A 15,001-nucleotide genomic window follows, 5' to 3' on the forward strand; every position below is an offset into this window, starting at 1 on the left:
CCTTTTTAATTTTCTTTTGACTTAGGGGATCACTAAGTTTCTCAGCCTGGCCTGGAACTTGGATCCTCCTGCCTCACCCTCCAGAGTCACTGGGATTACAGGTGTGCGTCACCATGCCTAGCAGGGAAACAACTGTAGATTAACATTATTGATCTCAAGCTTTTAAATTTTAAGTGAGAGAATCAAACATAAGACCTGGTTCTCTTATCAGACATGGTGTTTTGAGAGATATCTCTGTGCTCACCTTCTGTTGGAACAGACAATCCATTAAGGATGTTTAGGAGTGAAGATTTGCCAGCTCCACTGTGACCCAAAATTGCTGTGATCTGACCTTCATATATGTCAAAGAGCATGCCTGTTTTAGCATAAGGTAGTAACATTACAAATAAGAGAGTATTAGACAGGGTAGATCGTAAATATAGAACAAGACAATCAAGTTTAATGGTATGTTACTCAAGCATTCCAATACCTTAAAGCACACAATATTCAATATTTTCCTAATTGTTAAAATCTTACACTGGAGAAATTGATAACTTAAATAATATGTTACTGATACAATAACAACAGTGAAATACATATCATGATTAAAATGATCCTACTGGTACAGTATACCAATGACTAGGATAACAGTGGCTAATGGAAAGGGTGTCCAAAATGGACCATTATAAGCATAAAGGTTAATAAAGTGATCTCTCAAATTCATCAGAAAGTTGGATTATTTAATAAATAATGTCGAGACACCTATACAAGTACTGTACAAAGTTTATGTATGGTGTTGTGAATAGAAAGTACCCAACGTTTTCAAGAGTAAGCAGAAAATAACATTGACGCTCTCCTGGAACTGACCCACATCACTGCAAAAATGAAATGCAAGTCTCAGTTTCCTCATCTGCAAAGTGAGGGAAACATCAAAATACTTTTCATAAAGTTAAGTGGAAAACATCCATGTAAATTACTTAGTATAATTCCCAGTACATACTGAATTCTCAAAGACCCTTAAGATTTTATTGCTTTTCTTCCTGTGGTTCTTGTTATTATTAATTATGCATGACTGTGAGAGTATAAATTCCTCCAATCATCAAGGGAAATTACTTGAAATATGAGTCAAGAATCTTGAAAATATGGTTTCTTTGAATAGTTCTGCCTATAGAAACTTATCTTCAGGTTATAATTAATGACCTTTATAAAGACTGAACAAAGATAATATTAGTGTTTTCTTTTTAAAAAAATATTTTTATTAGTTATTGATGGGCCTTTATTCATTCATTTCTTTGTATGTGAAGCTGAGAATCAAACCCAGGGCCTCACACATGCTAGGTAAGCACTCTACCAATGAGCCACAGCCCCAGCCCCCATAGTGTTTTCTATGAGAGTGAAAACTGAATTTTATACACTGGTATAAAATATATACCTGATAAGTTCATCATAGTATTCATAAAACAGAATGTTATTTAGTCACTGAAAAACAGGATGTAGATAAGGAAATCAGAGTGTATTCTCAAAGGTGCTCCAGAGTTTCCACAGGGACTCTTGCATGCAGAGCACAAAGCATAGAGAATGCAGCTAGCTCCCCACCTACTCCTGGAAGAGCAACTCCACATGGTTCCAATTTGTACATATATTTTAATGTTCTGATCTCCATTAGTTTTCAATTTGTTAAGGTACTGCTAAAAAATGGAAGAAATTCTTATGGAAGCCGAAGGTATTTAAACATAAAAAGAAGTGATGGTTATTTCATGAGTACAAATGTTTCATAATGTGTTCTAGGAATTTAAATTATAAATTACTCCAATATGCTGTTAGTGAAAATTAAAGAAATCACATATCTAAATGGTATTTGATGAGAAAAGTCTAGAGGGTCTAAATGGAAGAGTACAATTGCTCACAAAATACATTAATTTCTCAAAATAAAGAACTAATGTCAAAGGAATAAATAAGATTGAGTTACGGGATACTGTATTTGTTAGGAAAAAAACACAGTGTAAACACAATGGGCAGATAGTCCTCAACCTTATTGGGTGTTCATTGCTCTTCTCTATCTTTAAAAGCTTTTTAAAAACTATGTTTGTCATAGGATATTGACTTGCAAATTTAATTTACTATCAATGGTTTTACACATCTTAATCTAGTTACCTACTGCACCAGTGCATATAAACTATGTAAATTCCCTGACTAGGAAAAAAAATTATCAGATTGTAAGTCTAGAAATTATACAAAATTAAAATACTATCTATAGCACAGTAATCTAAAGAACAATATCAAATGACATTTCTCATTTTATATTCCATTTCTGTTAGTTAATAGATCCATGAAATATCTAGAATTTTACAGCACAATTTTAGTAATGATTAATGTCCTAATGGTAGAATTGAATTTGTTTGTTTATACTTTTTACTTTTCTCTTTTAATTTTTGATATTTTTAAATCTTGCACCTTGAATTTTACCCATATTTTTTGTAATAACAGTGAAAAAATGAAATGTTTTTCTTTACCTTTCAAAGCTTTCACTTGTCCAGACTTTGTTTTATATTCCTTTTTAACGTTTCTAATCCTGAAATAATGAAAGGGATGCTTACTTAGCCAAGACAGAAGTAAAAATAGCATAGATCATGAATAAACCTGTTGTAGAGATAGATGCCACTGGCCACTTGTGTGAAATAAAAGATGGCAATGCCAGGCTAGTCAGAAAGACAGGATTTTGCAATGAATTATTTCCTCTGACACAGAAAATAAAAGAATCTTTCTAGAAACTCAAAATCGTGCTCTATATGTATAATGAGAATTGTAATGCATTCCGCTGTCACATATAAATTTTTTAAAAAAGGAAAGTCACAATTAAGCCACTAATAATTTGTTTAGAAAAGTAGAAAGTTCTGTAATTATCCTCACTTTCTTCCTCTGGTTTTACCCTTCGTCTCCCATCCCTTCCTTTCTTATTCAGTAGTCAGAGTCTCTGTCATTTACACCTTCTAGAGTGTTCTAATAGCTTGCCTTTGAACTCTAACTCTGATTTAGATATGATGCAGTTTCCCTCCTCCCCTTATTTTGCACTATTCTCAAAATAAAAATGTAAACTTGCCATCTCTGTTTCCTCACCTTTTCTTTACTCCTCACTTTCACTCAGACCTAAACCACCCACTTCAGGGACCTATTTTTAATGAAATCATTTGTGGTCACCTAATTACCGAATGCAATAAGTATATTCCTTATCCTGCTCACTGGATGAGTCTCCATCAATGACTTTCTCTGTTCAGTGTCTATATTCCAACATCATCTTGTGCTTCCTCAGGGTCCTCCATGTATACTGTGGATCCTCTCACCTAGACTCTCTGAGTGTGGTATTCATTCTCATGGTTTCGACACTAACCTATCCTCTATCCTGTCTGATTGTGTCTGCATCTCTCTCTCTCTCTCTCTCTCTCTCTCTCTCTCTCTCTCTCTCTCTCTCTTTCTTTCTCATACACACACAAACTAAATCACTGATTATTCAACTTGAATGTACATTGTAATACCAAGACAACTGATGTCTGCAAACCACCTTAAAGATTCACATTAGATTAAATATTCATTGATCTGGGTTGAAGGCTGAGGACTGAGATATTATGAAAGTCTTCCAAGTGATTCTAATGTGAAGCTATGTTTAAGAAGAAACTGCTCTAAACTTGAAGATCCAGAACAGATCTCTTTTCCTTTCCTGCCTAAACTATTCCCCCTCCACCATTCTGGACCTTACTTAGCAGCATGGACATTCAGATATTTTCTTCATAATTATTGCTCAGACTCATCCATCACCCATATAACCAATTACAATTTCTTATAAAATTTAACTCTAAAATTGTAGTGGTGGGTCTCTCTTCTCCCTACTAATTATAATCATTCTTGTTTAGTCCTTTAATATTTCTCCTATTTTATACTGCCTCTATTTTTTTTCTATTCTCAGGTTATTCCCCTTAGAATTCATGCTCTAAACAGAAAACAGGATTTTTTTTTAAAAAAAAATCATCTTAATTACTCCTCAGTGTTCCTCAGGATTTCCTCGTGAGCCTTAGAGGGAATGTCAAGGCTCTTACATATGACATCAAGCTGCCTCTTGTTGTCTCTCCAGTGACATCTCTTGGCATCCTTTGCCTCATGTTTTATGTATCAGAATCACCATGTTGCCTGTCACATGCAGCACCAACCTTAGAGCTCTGGCTTTTGTTTGCTAGATGTGCAGAAGTATAACCCCCATATGCGTGTGCACACACACACCTTCACATACACAAAAGAAACTTAGAACAAAATCATCATTTTATATTGCTTATTCTTAAAAGGTTGTTCATGGCAGCAGTGCTCATAAAAGCAAAAAGTCAGAAATAACCAAAGTATCCTTCTTGCAAAATGAGAGAAGTAAGCTCAGAGACTCATGTCTTAAAATATTATACAAAAACTAAAATTTTTAGTTTTTAAAACTAAAATCAGTGCATTAACCACAGTTATCACTATAGATAGATTAAAATGCATAATGTTGAGTGTAAAAGCAGCAAACAGGAAATAAGTGCAATATGATATAATTTGTAGAATAGTAATACTCTAAAAACACAGAGAATTGCCACATATCATGTAGGGATACACTACAACATTAAAATATGGACCACAGTGACATACCAAAATGTATGTCACATAAAGAGGGATGAAGAGAATGGTACAGTGAGATCAAAGAAAGCTTTAAATGAACATGATATATTCAATAAAAAATATTAGGCTAAGGAACTTAACCTTTCAGTAGATCACTTCTCTCCTTTGTAAAATGTAGAAAACAGAAACACCTGCCTTACAAGTTTAATTCTTAGTAAGAATTAAGTATATCTCTGGTAGGTAATAAGTACTATGTGAATATCTGATAAGTAAATAAATGGTTGATATTTAAAGTTCTGATTCTTTGAGTGCAACTGTGTTGAAAAATAAATTAAGACTTTTTAAAATTCATGGATTCTTGGGTTCAGTGGTTCTATTTCCAATAATTCTAAAGGCTGAGGACTGAGATAAGAGGGAAGGTCTAAGAACATAGATATTTTAGGTGCTCCTTATATGGTCCAGGTACCTATCAAATCTCTTAACAATCCTATGAAGTGGATATTACTCTTGTTTCACAGAAGACACTGAGACTTGGAGAAACTTACTTGTTTTTTCAAGGTTACACATCAAATGAGAAACAATTGAGATACAAGGCTCTAAGAATTTCTGATTCCAAATTTCTTACTTCTTCCATCTTATCATATAAGCCAGACAAAACTATGAAAGGAGGGGTTCAGAGAATGAAAGTAGCAACTATAAAAAGAGGTAGGGCACAAGAGACAAAAGGAGGAAAGCAGACAAGGTGGAGCATGACTTGGTAACATTGTATGGAGAGGGTGGAAGGAAATCCTCCTTTCAGGTAGCAGTTAGGAGAAACTGGTGGTGGCTGGCCTTGGAATAGTGCAAAGTGATGTTGACCAGTTCCTGTCCCTTCAATATTTGGCCTCAGGCTCACCTCATTGCTATTGGTTAACCACTCCTTAGCCCGGTACTCATGAATTATGGTTACCTGATGGCTTCTTTTCCTTGGAATTCAGAAGCTATGGGTTCAAAATAACCATCAGAGGGATGCTCGGGATCCAGGTCTTTCTCAATGACCGTATTATCAGTCCTTCGGTGTCGGAAACAAGATGATGAACTCAGGAAAAATAATGGAGAATAGCGGTGCTCATTTCCATCTAATTAATCAATAGGCAATATAATATCAGATCACTAATATGAATACAAGGTTTCCCCTGAACAATCTAGAATACCATAAATTTTTAAACATCATAGAAAAATTCTTTTCTTTCTAACTTGCTATTATTCAGAAGAAAAGTTGATGATGAAGTAAACAATGAAAATTCAAAAGAAATAACATTGCAATAGTTGAACTATATAACAAAACTTTTAGCAAAATATAGATCAAAGGCTTGAATAAAATGTGACCCTAAAGGTATTTAGAAGAATGAATGAAATGAAATATTGGAAAATGTAAATTCTCAATATGGCACATATTAATTATAAACATTTCTATGAACTTACACAACTTGAGCACGGCAATACAACTGGACACAATAATGAAGTCCATATATTCACATGTAGGTACATGAATGAAATACACATGGAGATATTAGTTCAGGATAAATATGGTTGTGCTTTCAATTTATTTCCAGATTAAAAAAAAATAAAGTAACATTTGTTATTAAGGGCCTTCAGATATAAAACAGAAGTAATAGAAATAGAGGACCAAACATAAATACACAGGAATATACCAGATAATCCTAACTATAGTCAAACCAGAAGGAATATCCAAGAATAAGAAGATTGTACATGGAGAAAGCATTCTGAGTCTAGTGAGCTTTTAGGTATTCTGGGTTTATTTAAATTTCTGATTGTTCGCAAGATAAAGACAGTGTGGCTGCATATTAATAAACTTCTGTAAATATGAACAATATATGATAATGTTGAAAATAATACTAAACAAATATTTATTAATAAGCACTTCCACAGTCAAATCACTTTAATAAATTTCTGCTTATTCTGACACAAGTCCTAAGTATCACTCTTTGAAACCACTATTCAAGGATACTTGAAAACTAACATTATTTCATTACTACATAATTATAATGTTGTATAATCAGCATTATCATGTAATTATGACATTATATTCAAGTCAGAAGAATAATTGTTTTTACATAAAAATTCCTTTGAACCATTAAAACTATGAAGTAAAATAAAGAATACATTGCTCTGAGATGAGAAATATTTTCTTTTCATTTATAAAAAAGTAGATTTACATAATTTTGAGAAAAAAACTATTTAATATAATCATTAACTATAGATGTCAGAGAAAAAAAAAACCACCATTACTTACAGGGTAAGATTTTGTCAAAGTACAGTGCCAGCATCAAGTAGATAAGACCATCAAAAGCCAACACAGAAAATGTTGCTAGCATTGTATATGATTCTCCTGAGGGGTCAGGGAAAACTACTCCATTCAAGTTATAATCCAGGTGGAGAATCTAAGATTCAACCAAAAATCACAATATATATTTAAGTTAATAAATATATAAGTTGCATCAAGAATTATTAGAACTATTACTTTCAGAATTATTAGAATTACTATTATTATTAAAACTAAAATTATTATTACTAACTAGCTTTTTAGTAAATAAAACAACTAGAAAAAGCACATCCATTTTAGAGTAAACAAAAGAATATTATTTAAAAACACTGGTTTAAAAAAATACAATGTTCTAAGTATAGATGTTTAAATAAGGACTCATGTGCTTGTTTTTATAAAGTCACTGCAGTATCTCAAAATATCTTCAATGTGACAAATGAAACAGATCTTATAACGTGAGAAACTTGTGAAGCACTTAATTAGTACACTGAAAAGTGAACATTTTCAAAGTTAGTTTTGAAGTAGAAAAACTGCTTAAAGGTTCCTGGATGAAAATAGTGTTGCTTATAATCACTTGTGAAGTATCAAGTTCTTTTGAAAGTTCAATAATTAATTAGCAATATTTTTACCTGAGTCATTCCAACTCTAAAGGCGAAAGGGCTACAAATACTCAAAATCCACTGTACAGATGGAGGAAGTTGTTTATAGAAGGCAGTGAATCCCACAAACCCCCAAAAGAGGGTGAGGAGAAACACAAACAAATTTGTGAGGACAGCTTTCTGTAACAGCACACTCATCAGGAATGATAAAGCTAGCTGAAAGAGAGAACACACTTACTTAGCTATGGCAGACATTTACTTCACTGAGAACCACTGGTATAAGGATCTCTATATCATGAAAAATATTTATCAGTGAGAATGAAAATAGTAAGGCATAGTGATTCTGTTCTGTTCACAGTTCTTCTTCTTCTTCTTTTTTTCTAAAAGAGGATCCTTATTGACCTTACTCAGATAGTGGACTTTTGTTGTTGAGGAAGTGGGCGGAAGCTGAAAGACCTGAGGATAGGGTACAAATATAAACTTGGAAAAATTAAAATGAATTAATATGCTAAGGAAGGGTATCTATCTACAACTTCTGCAGAAAACATCCTGGCAGGTAGAAGAAATTAGAGGATCTCATTCAGAGAAGAAAGAGCAATATGGAAAGAATATTAGAAGGAGAAGGGATAACTAGGAATGGATACCATGCCACACACTGGACACGAAAAAAGGGACTATACTAACCTACAGGGACACTAATATTTACTATTTGTAGCTAAGAACTCAAAGGGAGACAGTGTGAATAAACATATGAACTTACCAAAGACAAGCCATATAAGAATAAGAGTGTAAATATGACCATAAAGCCAGTCATGAGTATAACTTGGGTGGATGTTATGATAATTGTAATGACTATGGAAAGGACCAAGATGAATGCAGTATACATTAAACCCCAGGACAACCTAAGCAAAGACAAAAAGTTACATAATTATTTCAATTTCATTAAGAAATGTTTTGAATATTCAAAAATATCGAAAGAATAACAATGATTTCCCTTATACTTGACACCTAGGTTAACAGCTATAGTATCAATATGACAGAAGTTCACTGTGTACCCATTTCCTGATCATTATTCTCCCATAAAGGTACCCAGTTCTCTAAATGTGCTGTTTATAATTTCCACATAATTTTATTGCCTTATCACAGAAAGATGATGGATACTGTACACTGGTAGAGGCTTCAATCCTGGGAAAGGATTCTACAACAAATTTAGTGACTGTATACAACAGCATGGCTTTGTTGTCTCCTAGTGTTCTCCTACCCATGAAATGTAGAGTTCTTCAATTTGTTTTCTATTACAATATTGCTAAGAACATCCTTGTATTTGTCTTTTCTGGGTAAATGAATAAGAACATCTCTAAGATGAAGTTATTGAATTAAAAAAGATAAGCATTAGGTATCTTCAGTTGTATTAGATATTAACAAATTGTCCTAATTATAGAATTGGAAGGAAATTTAACAGATGCTGGTCAAATAACTCAAGTCTACTAACATCAGGGATATATAATAATTCTTGAGGGTCTCCACAGGTAGCACCTCCACTCCTTTAATAGTTGAAGTCTGTAACTTCAGTAATTTCATGTATTCTTCCTATTCATACTCATAATTTTTTTACTGCAACTGACATGAATTATGGTATGCATTTACATTTTCATGCTGATTTGCTTCAGGTGTGCCCATATTCCCATTTTTATGAAGTATTTATCCAGACTATTAGATCTATTAGATCTAGATTTTAGATCTAACAAGACCACAGTGTGCCTTAGCCCAAGTGCCTTATTTTATAAATAAGAAAGCTGCAATTCTTGGTTTTAATTCTTGTGCTATGTGAGTCTTATTAAGGAAATTTGGCCCTAATCCCATATAATGAAGATTAGGGCCTACTTTTTCTTCTATTAGGCACAGAGTCACTGGTTTAATTCCTAGTAACTTGATCCACTTTGAGTTTTGTGCATGGTGAGAGATAAGGGTTTAATTTCATTTTGTTGCATATGGATTTCCAGTTTTCCCAGCACCATTTGTTGAAGAGGCTATCTTTTCTCCATTGCATGTTTTTGACACCTTTGTCTAATATAAGATACTTGTAATTTTGTGGGTTAGTCTCTGTGTCCTCTATTCTGTATTATTGGTCTACCAGTCTGTTTTGGTGCCAATACTATAATGTTTTTGTTACTACTGCTCTGTAGTATAGTTTAAGGTCTGGTATAGTGATGCCACCTTATCACTAAATAGGATGGAATCAAATTAAAAAGTGTCTTCTCAGCAAAAGAAATAATCTGTAAGGTGAACAGAGAGTCTAATCCTGGGAGCAAATTTTTAACCCTCACACATCAGATAGAGCACTAATCTCTAGGGTATATAAAGAACTCAAGAAGCTAAGCACCAAAAAAAAAAAAAAATCCAAATAAACCAATCAACAAATGGGCCTAGGACCTGAACAGACACTTCTCAGAAGAGGATATACAATCAATCAACAAATATATCAAAAAATGTTTCATCATCTCTAGCAATTAGAAAGATGGAAATCAAAACACTCTAAGATATCATCTCACTCCAGTCAGAATGGCAGCTATTATGAAGACAAACAACAATAAGTGTTGGCGAGGATGTGGGGAAAAAGGTACACTTATACATTGCTGGTGGGACTGCAATCTGGTGCAGCCAATATGGAAAGCAGTATGGAGATTCCTTGGAAATCTGGGAATGGAACCACCATTTGACCCAGCTATCCCTCTCTTTGGCCCAAAGGACTTAAAAATAGCATACTACAGGGACACAGCCACATCAATGTTTATAGCAGCACAATTCACAATAGCTAAACTGTGGAGCCAACCTAGACGTCCTTCAGTAGATGAATGGATAAAAAAATGTGGCATATATACACAATGGAATTTTACTTAGCAATGAAAAAGAATAAAATCATGGCATTTGTAGGTCAATGGATGGCATTGGAGAAGATAATGCTAAGTGAAGTTAGCCAATCCTCAAGAAACAAATGCTGAATGTTTTCTCTGATATAAGGAGGCTTACTCATATTGGGGTAGGGAGGGGGAGCATGGGAGGAATAGATGAATTCTAGATGGGTAGGGGAAGGGAGGAGGCAGGCATTAGCAAGGATGGTGGAATGTGATGGTCATCATTATCCAAAGTACCTGTATGAAGACACAAATTGGTGTCAACATACTTTATATACAACCAGAGATATAAAAAATTGTGCTGTATATATGTAATAAGAATTGTAATGCATTCTGCTGTCATTAATTTTTTTAAAAAATCAATAACAAATTTTAAAAAGAAATGTACAAAAAAAAAGAAAAAAGAAAGCTGCAATCCCTTTATTAGTTAATGGCTTTACTCAGGGCCACAAAGTAAACCAGTATCAAGGTGCATATGTAGCGCTCTCTCTCCAGAGTGCGTTCCTCTGCTTAAAACTACATAATTAAGAATATAACAACTGAAGAATATAACAAAAATATTAAAACTAGGACCTTGATTCAATATGTCCCAGTAGAACATGTATATACTAGATTTACGAGTTACTTGACTTTTAAAATTTCACATCATTACAGTGATTCAGCCTGTGTGAGAAGCATCAGCATATTTTTAAAAGCATAACACATTCTGCAGATTCCACTTCCTGAGTACAGAAGTGAACTACTTTAAGTAGGAAATTAAAAACCACAATGTAGGAGAACCACAAGTGAAAGAGATTTTAACATTATCTTAAAAAAGTTATAGGAGTGATAGAAGGAATTTGGAGAGAGATGTTAAATCTACAAAAACCCTCATGCTGAAAATAAAGCAATTTAGACATCATACTTAAAGAATAAATAATGATTACTTTTCACATGTATGACATCAGTAAAAGAGTGTCATTCAATTTGTTTTGAATGGACACATTTGGAACTTAGTAGAAACATATCAGAATCTTTTTCTGTCTTTGTTTTAAGGATGTATAAGTAAATATATATATAGCTAAGTTTTCGGTTTGATGCATACCAAAAATTACCCTAAGAATGAATTCACACGCACATGTATAATACTTTTCTCACTTTAGTATGGGATTGACTGGTACTTTCCTGATCACAGGTGACTGCTGTCATTCTGTTCTATAGGACATGCCCTGGATTTAAAGTAGGCCCCTTTTACAGGAGTTCCATCTCTCTTCCTTCCTAACAGATTTTGTGATTGGCTATTTGTATTTCCAAATGTCCCATTGCAAAAAAATTATTCTCCCTCTCTTAACATATGGTTTCCTCTTTTTCTATTTCACAATTCACACATAGTAGAATTAAAAATCACTATTAGTAAATATATTTTATAGATAATAAAAATTTCCTAGACCATAATTATATTTCAGGAAACACATGGCTTTCAAGGGATTTTTCAAGTGAATAATTATTCATTCATTCCAAGTAGTTCCATATGCATAAAGAATATTTTATTGATATGAGGACTACATGGAGATTCAATATCAAAAATGTTTCTTTTGGGGTAAAATAAATACATTATTTTTCCTTTTCCTCTTTTTCTAGGCAGTATGAATTTTGTCACTGAATGTCTTGCAAAATTTCGTTTGACGTCTTGGGAGTTGAGGGTTGTATGATTTACATTTCTCTTTACTAAACTCATCTATTAATGTTTTCGTTATGTGTATATATTCACACATATATATTTCAAAATACTTTAAATTATGTGTGGAATGGAGCAAGATATAAATACTACTATATGAAGCAAATGCTCTTATGAGGCCCTTCCTACATGTCAGCCCAGGTGTCGTATTTCCTGAATGCGTTCCATATGCTACTTAATTTAACAAGATATGATATTTCCTTGCTCCAAAAAATATATGTTTGGGCCCAGCCCCTGAACACAACTTAGCCTTCATAGGCCTATATTTTCGTCTTCAACATGAGGAAGCATGGAGAAATCAGCTGATAATTGTGGGTAGATCAATTAGGAGAGGTGCCTTCAGGACACTTTGGTTAGAGTTGCAGCTCTGATACTCAACATATACCAAAATCTCGGCAACCCTCTTTCATTTTAACTCTCCTTATTTATAAACTAGAGGAGAGTTCCTCTATCACAGAGTTAGCTTAAGATATTCACAGCACAGGAAAAATTACTCAGCAAACTGTAAGCATTATTTTCCATGACAAAATTTAACACAGACTAAATCAACAAGTCAGCAAAAGATAATGTAGTTACTATATCAAGGTTACACAATGGTATTCTGAAGCAATAACATATTTTTTTCTGCTTCAGAGTTTCCATTTATTAACTGGAACTACTTGAATGTATCACTCACCAGAAAGCTGAATCATGTAGACCCATCATTTTCATCAGTTCCTTACTCTTTTTCCTCTCTTTTGTAACATTGTGTGATACAAAATATATAAATGGGGAAAAATAAAGCAAACAGTATAAAATGAACATCTCACTTTGAAAAATGTCTTTAGAAATAAAAGGTAATGTCTTCATATTTATAGCAGTGACTGACATCAACTCATCTGTCACAGAGTGATTTGTTGTGACCTAAAGAAGGATTTAAACAAATATGAATCATTATTTAAGGAACTGAAATTGATGAAATCAGCATCAGTGTTGCAGTTTGTACTTATAACAATTTCAATATTCTACTATTTCTATATAAGATTTTTACATTAGGGGAAAATGAGTGACTAGTAAAATGGACCTCTCTGTAAATTCCTGCAGCTTCCTGTGATTTTAGAACTACTTAAAAACTAAAAGTTTGAAAATACTCTGGAAGCTCAGACAGGAGAAGCAGGAACTTAACGCCAGCCCCTGAAACATAGTGAGACTCTGTCTCAAAATGAAAAAATGGAAAGATCTGGGGATGTTGCTCAGTGGTTAAGCACCCTTAGGTTCAATCCCTAGTACCAAAAAACAAGTTTGAAAATAGGCAGGGTTCACTTGTCTGAACATCTGCTTCATTATATAAACATACGAAAACCTGAATATACATCACTGCTTTGGTTTGAATGGGACCCTTCTATAAATTCACATTGCAACTTCATCACTGTGGTGATATAAGGGGTAGGCCTTTGGGGGAAGTGATTAGATAACTATCCTCATGAATGTGGTACTACCCTCATGGATGAATTAGTGCCTTATCAAGGGCTGTGGGGAACCAACTAAGGCCCTTTCTGCCCTTCTGCTCTTTCACCATGTGAGGACACTTAGATGGTGACATCTGTGAGGAACATAGACTCTCAGCATTTTATAGGTTCCAGAACTGTGAGAAACAAATTTCTGTTCTTTTTAAATCACCCAGTCTCAGGTAGCTGATAAATCACAGCATAAATGGACTAAAAGCATCAACTTTCACAACAATCATGATGCCCTTGGGATTAGTTTACATTGAACATTAGACCTTCTCAGGTGGGTACTTACTTCTATAATAGCAGCATTAATGATAGTCTGCAAAGTCACAAATCCTCTTTCCCAGTATGTGGACAATACACATGAATATTCACCATATATTTCCCAACAATGACCTATAAGCACAAAGAAAAAAATAACCATCAGTATGGGACAAAGACTGTTGGACACTAAGAAGCAAGAATCTAAGAAAAGACAATACAGGGGAGACTTTGCCAGTCAGAATATTTAACTACACAGAAGAAAGTAGCACATGAAAGTTTAAAAAGGTAATTTTATTCATGAAGACCACAGATTCATAGAAGATATTAGAAAACAAAAAGTAAATAAAAGGAAACACTGTGTTCCATGCTATTTCTCAAAATATTAAAAACACCCCAGCCCTACAACTTTCTTTGCACTCAAATGTTCTCCTTTTAGATGGACGTATGGCTCACTTCTTCATCCTGATCTCCTCTCTCAAGTAACTTCATCAAACAGGTCTTTCCTGATAGCTATATATAAGATATATAAAATAGCTCTTGAGTTCTTTATCTTATAACCTGGCTTTGTCATACTTTGTGGTGGGTATGATTTTTCTCCCATCCCCTGTCCCAATTAGCATGAGTAGGAAAGAACTGATTCTACTAGTCCCATTGCTTCTGCTTCCTAGAGGGTCTTCTAATTTTTTGCCCTCTCTCCCTTTCAGCTGCCTCCAGCATCAGCTCAGCCACCTGTCAGCTCACTGGCAGGATTCATTACATTCTCCCTGAGTCCTTTACAATCTATTCTCTGGCTGCATCAGGAATGCTGTCTTAGTCTTGGAAACCTAATCACAACCTTCCTTGCCTCGACTGAAGTACCTCAAGGGCTATCCAATGCTTGAGGTCTATGAGATGCCAGAAGATCCAGCTTCCTCTGCCTATTATACTCCTCTTCAGTATCTTCAAGATCTAATAAGAGATCCCCTTTCTCCCTTCAGGTCTTTCCCATTTACCTTTCCTCTTTCTGTTCCCTGAAAGCAATGCCTTCTGGTCTTGGTTTAAACATCCTTTCCCTAATTCCACAGTTCACCAAG

At 34.1% G+C, this 15,001-nt stretch overlaps 1 protein-coding gene across 2 annotated transcripts in view; it reads right to left on the bottom strand.

Annotated features, from left to right (window-relative positions):
• Positions 1-15,001, bottom strand: part of LOC114081403 (ATP-binding cassette sub-family A member 6-like) — a 60,084-nt gene that overhangs the window by 40,683 nt on the left and 4,400 nt on the right. For both annotated transcript variants that reach the window (XM_071604013.1, XM_071604012.1), the window contains exons 6-13: positions 13,957-14,060; positions 12,851-13,077; positions 8,303-8,444; positions 7,573-7,758; positions 6,914-7,061; positions 5,567-5,735; positions 2,493-2,551; positions 245-355 (exon numbers count right to left, since the gene is read on the bottom strand). In XM_071604013.1, the coding sequence (XP_071460114.1) occupies positions 245-355; positions 2,493-2,551; positions 5,567-5,735; positions 6,914-7,061; positions 7,573-7,758; positions 8,303-8,444; positions 12,851-13,077; positions 13,957-14,060 (1,146 nt within the window). The remainder of the gene's footprint in view (positions 1-244; positions 356-2,492; positions 2,552-5,566; positions 5,736-6,913; positions 7,062-7,572; positions 7,759-8,302; positions 8,445-12,850; positions 13,078-13,956; positions 14,061-15,001) is intronic.

The sequence above is a fragment of the Marmota flaviventris genome, chromosome 17 (assembly GCF_047511675.1).
Source record: "Marmota flaviventris isolate mMarFla1 chromosome 17, mMarFla1.hap1, whole genome shotgun sequence".
NCBI lineage: Eukaryota > Metazoa > Chordata > Mammalia > Rodentia > Sciuridae > Marmota > Marmota flaviventris.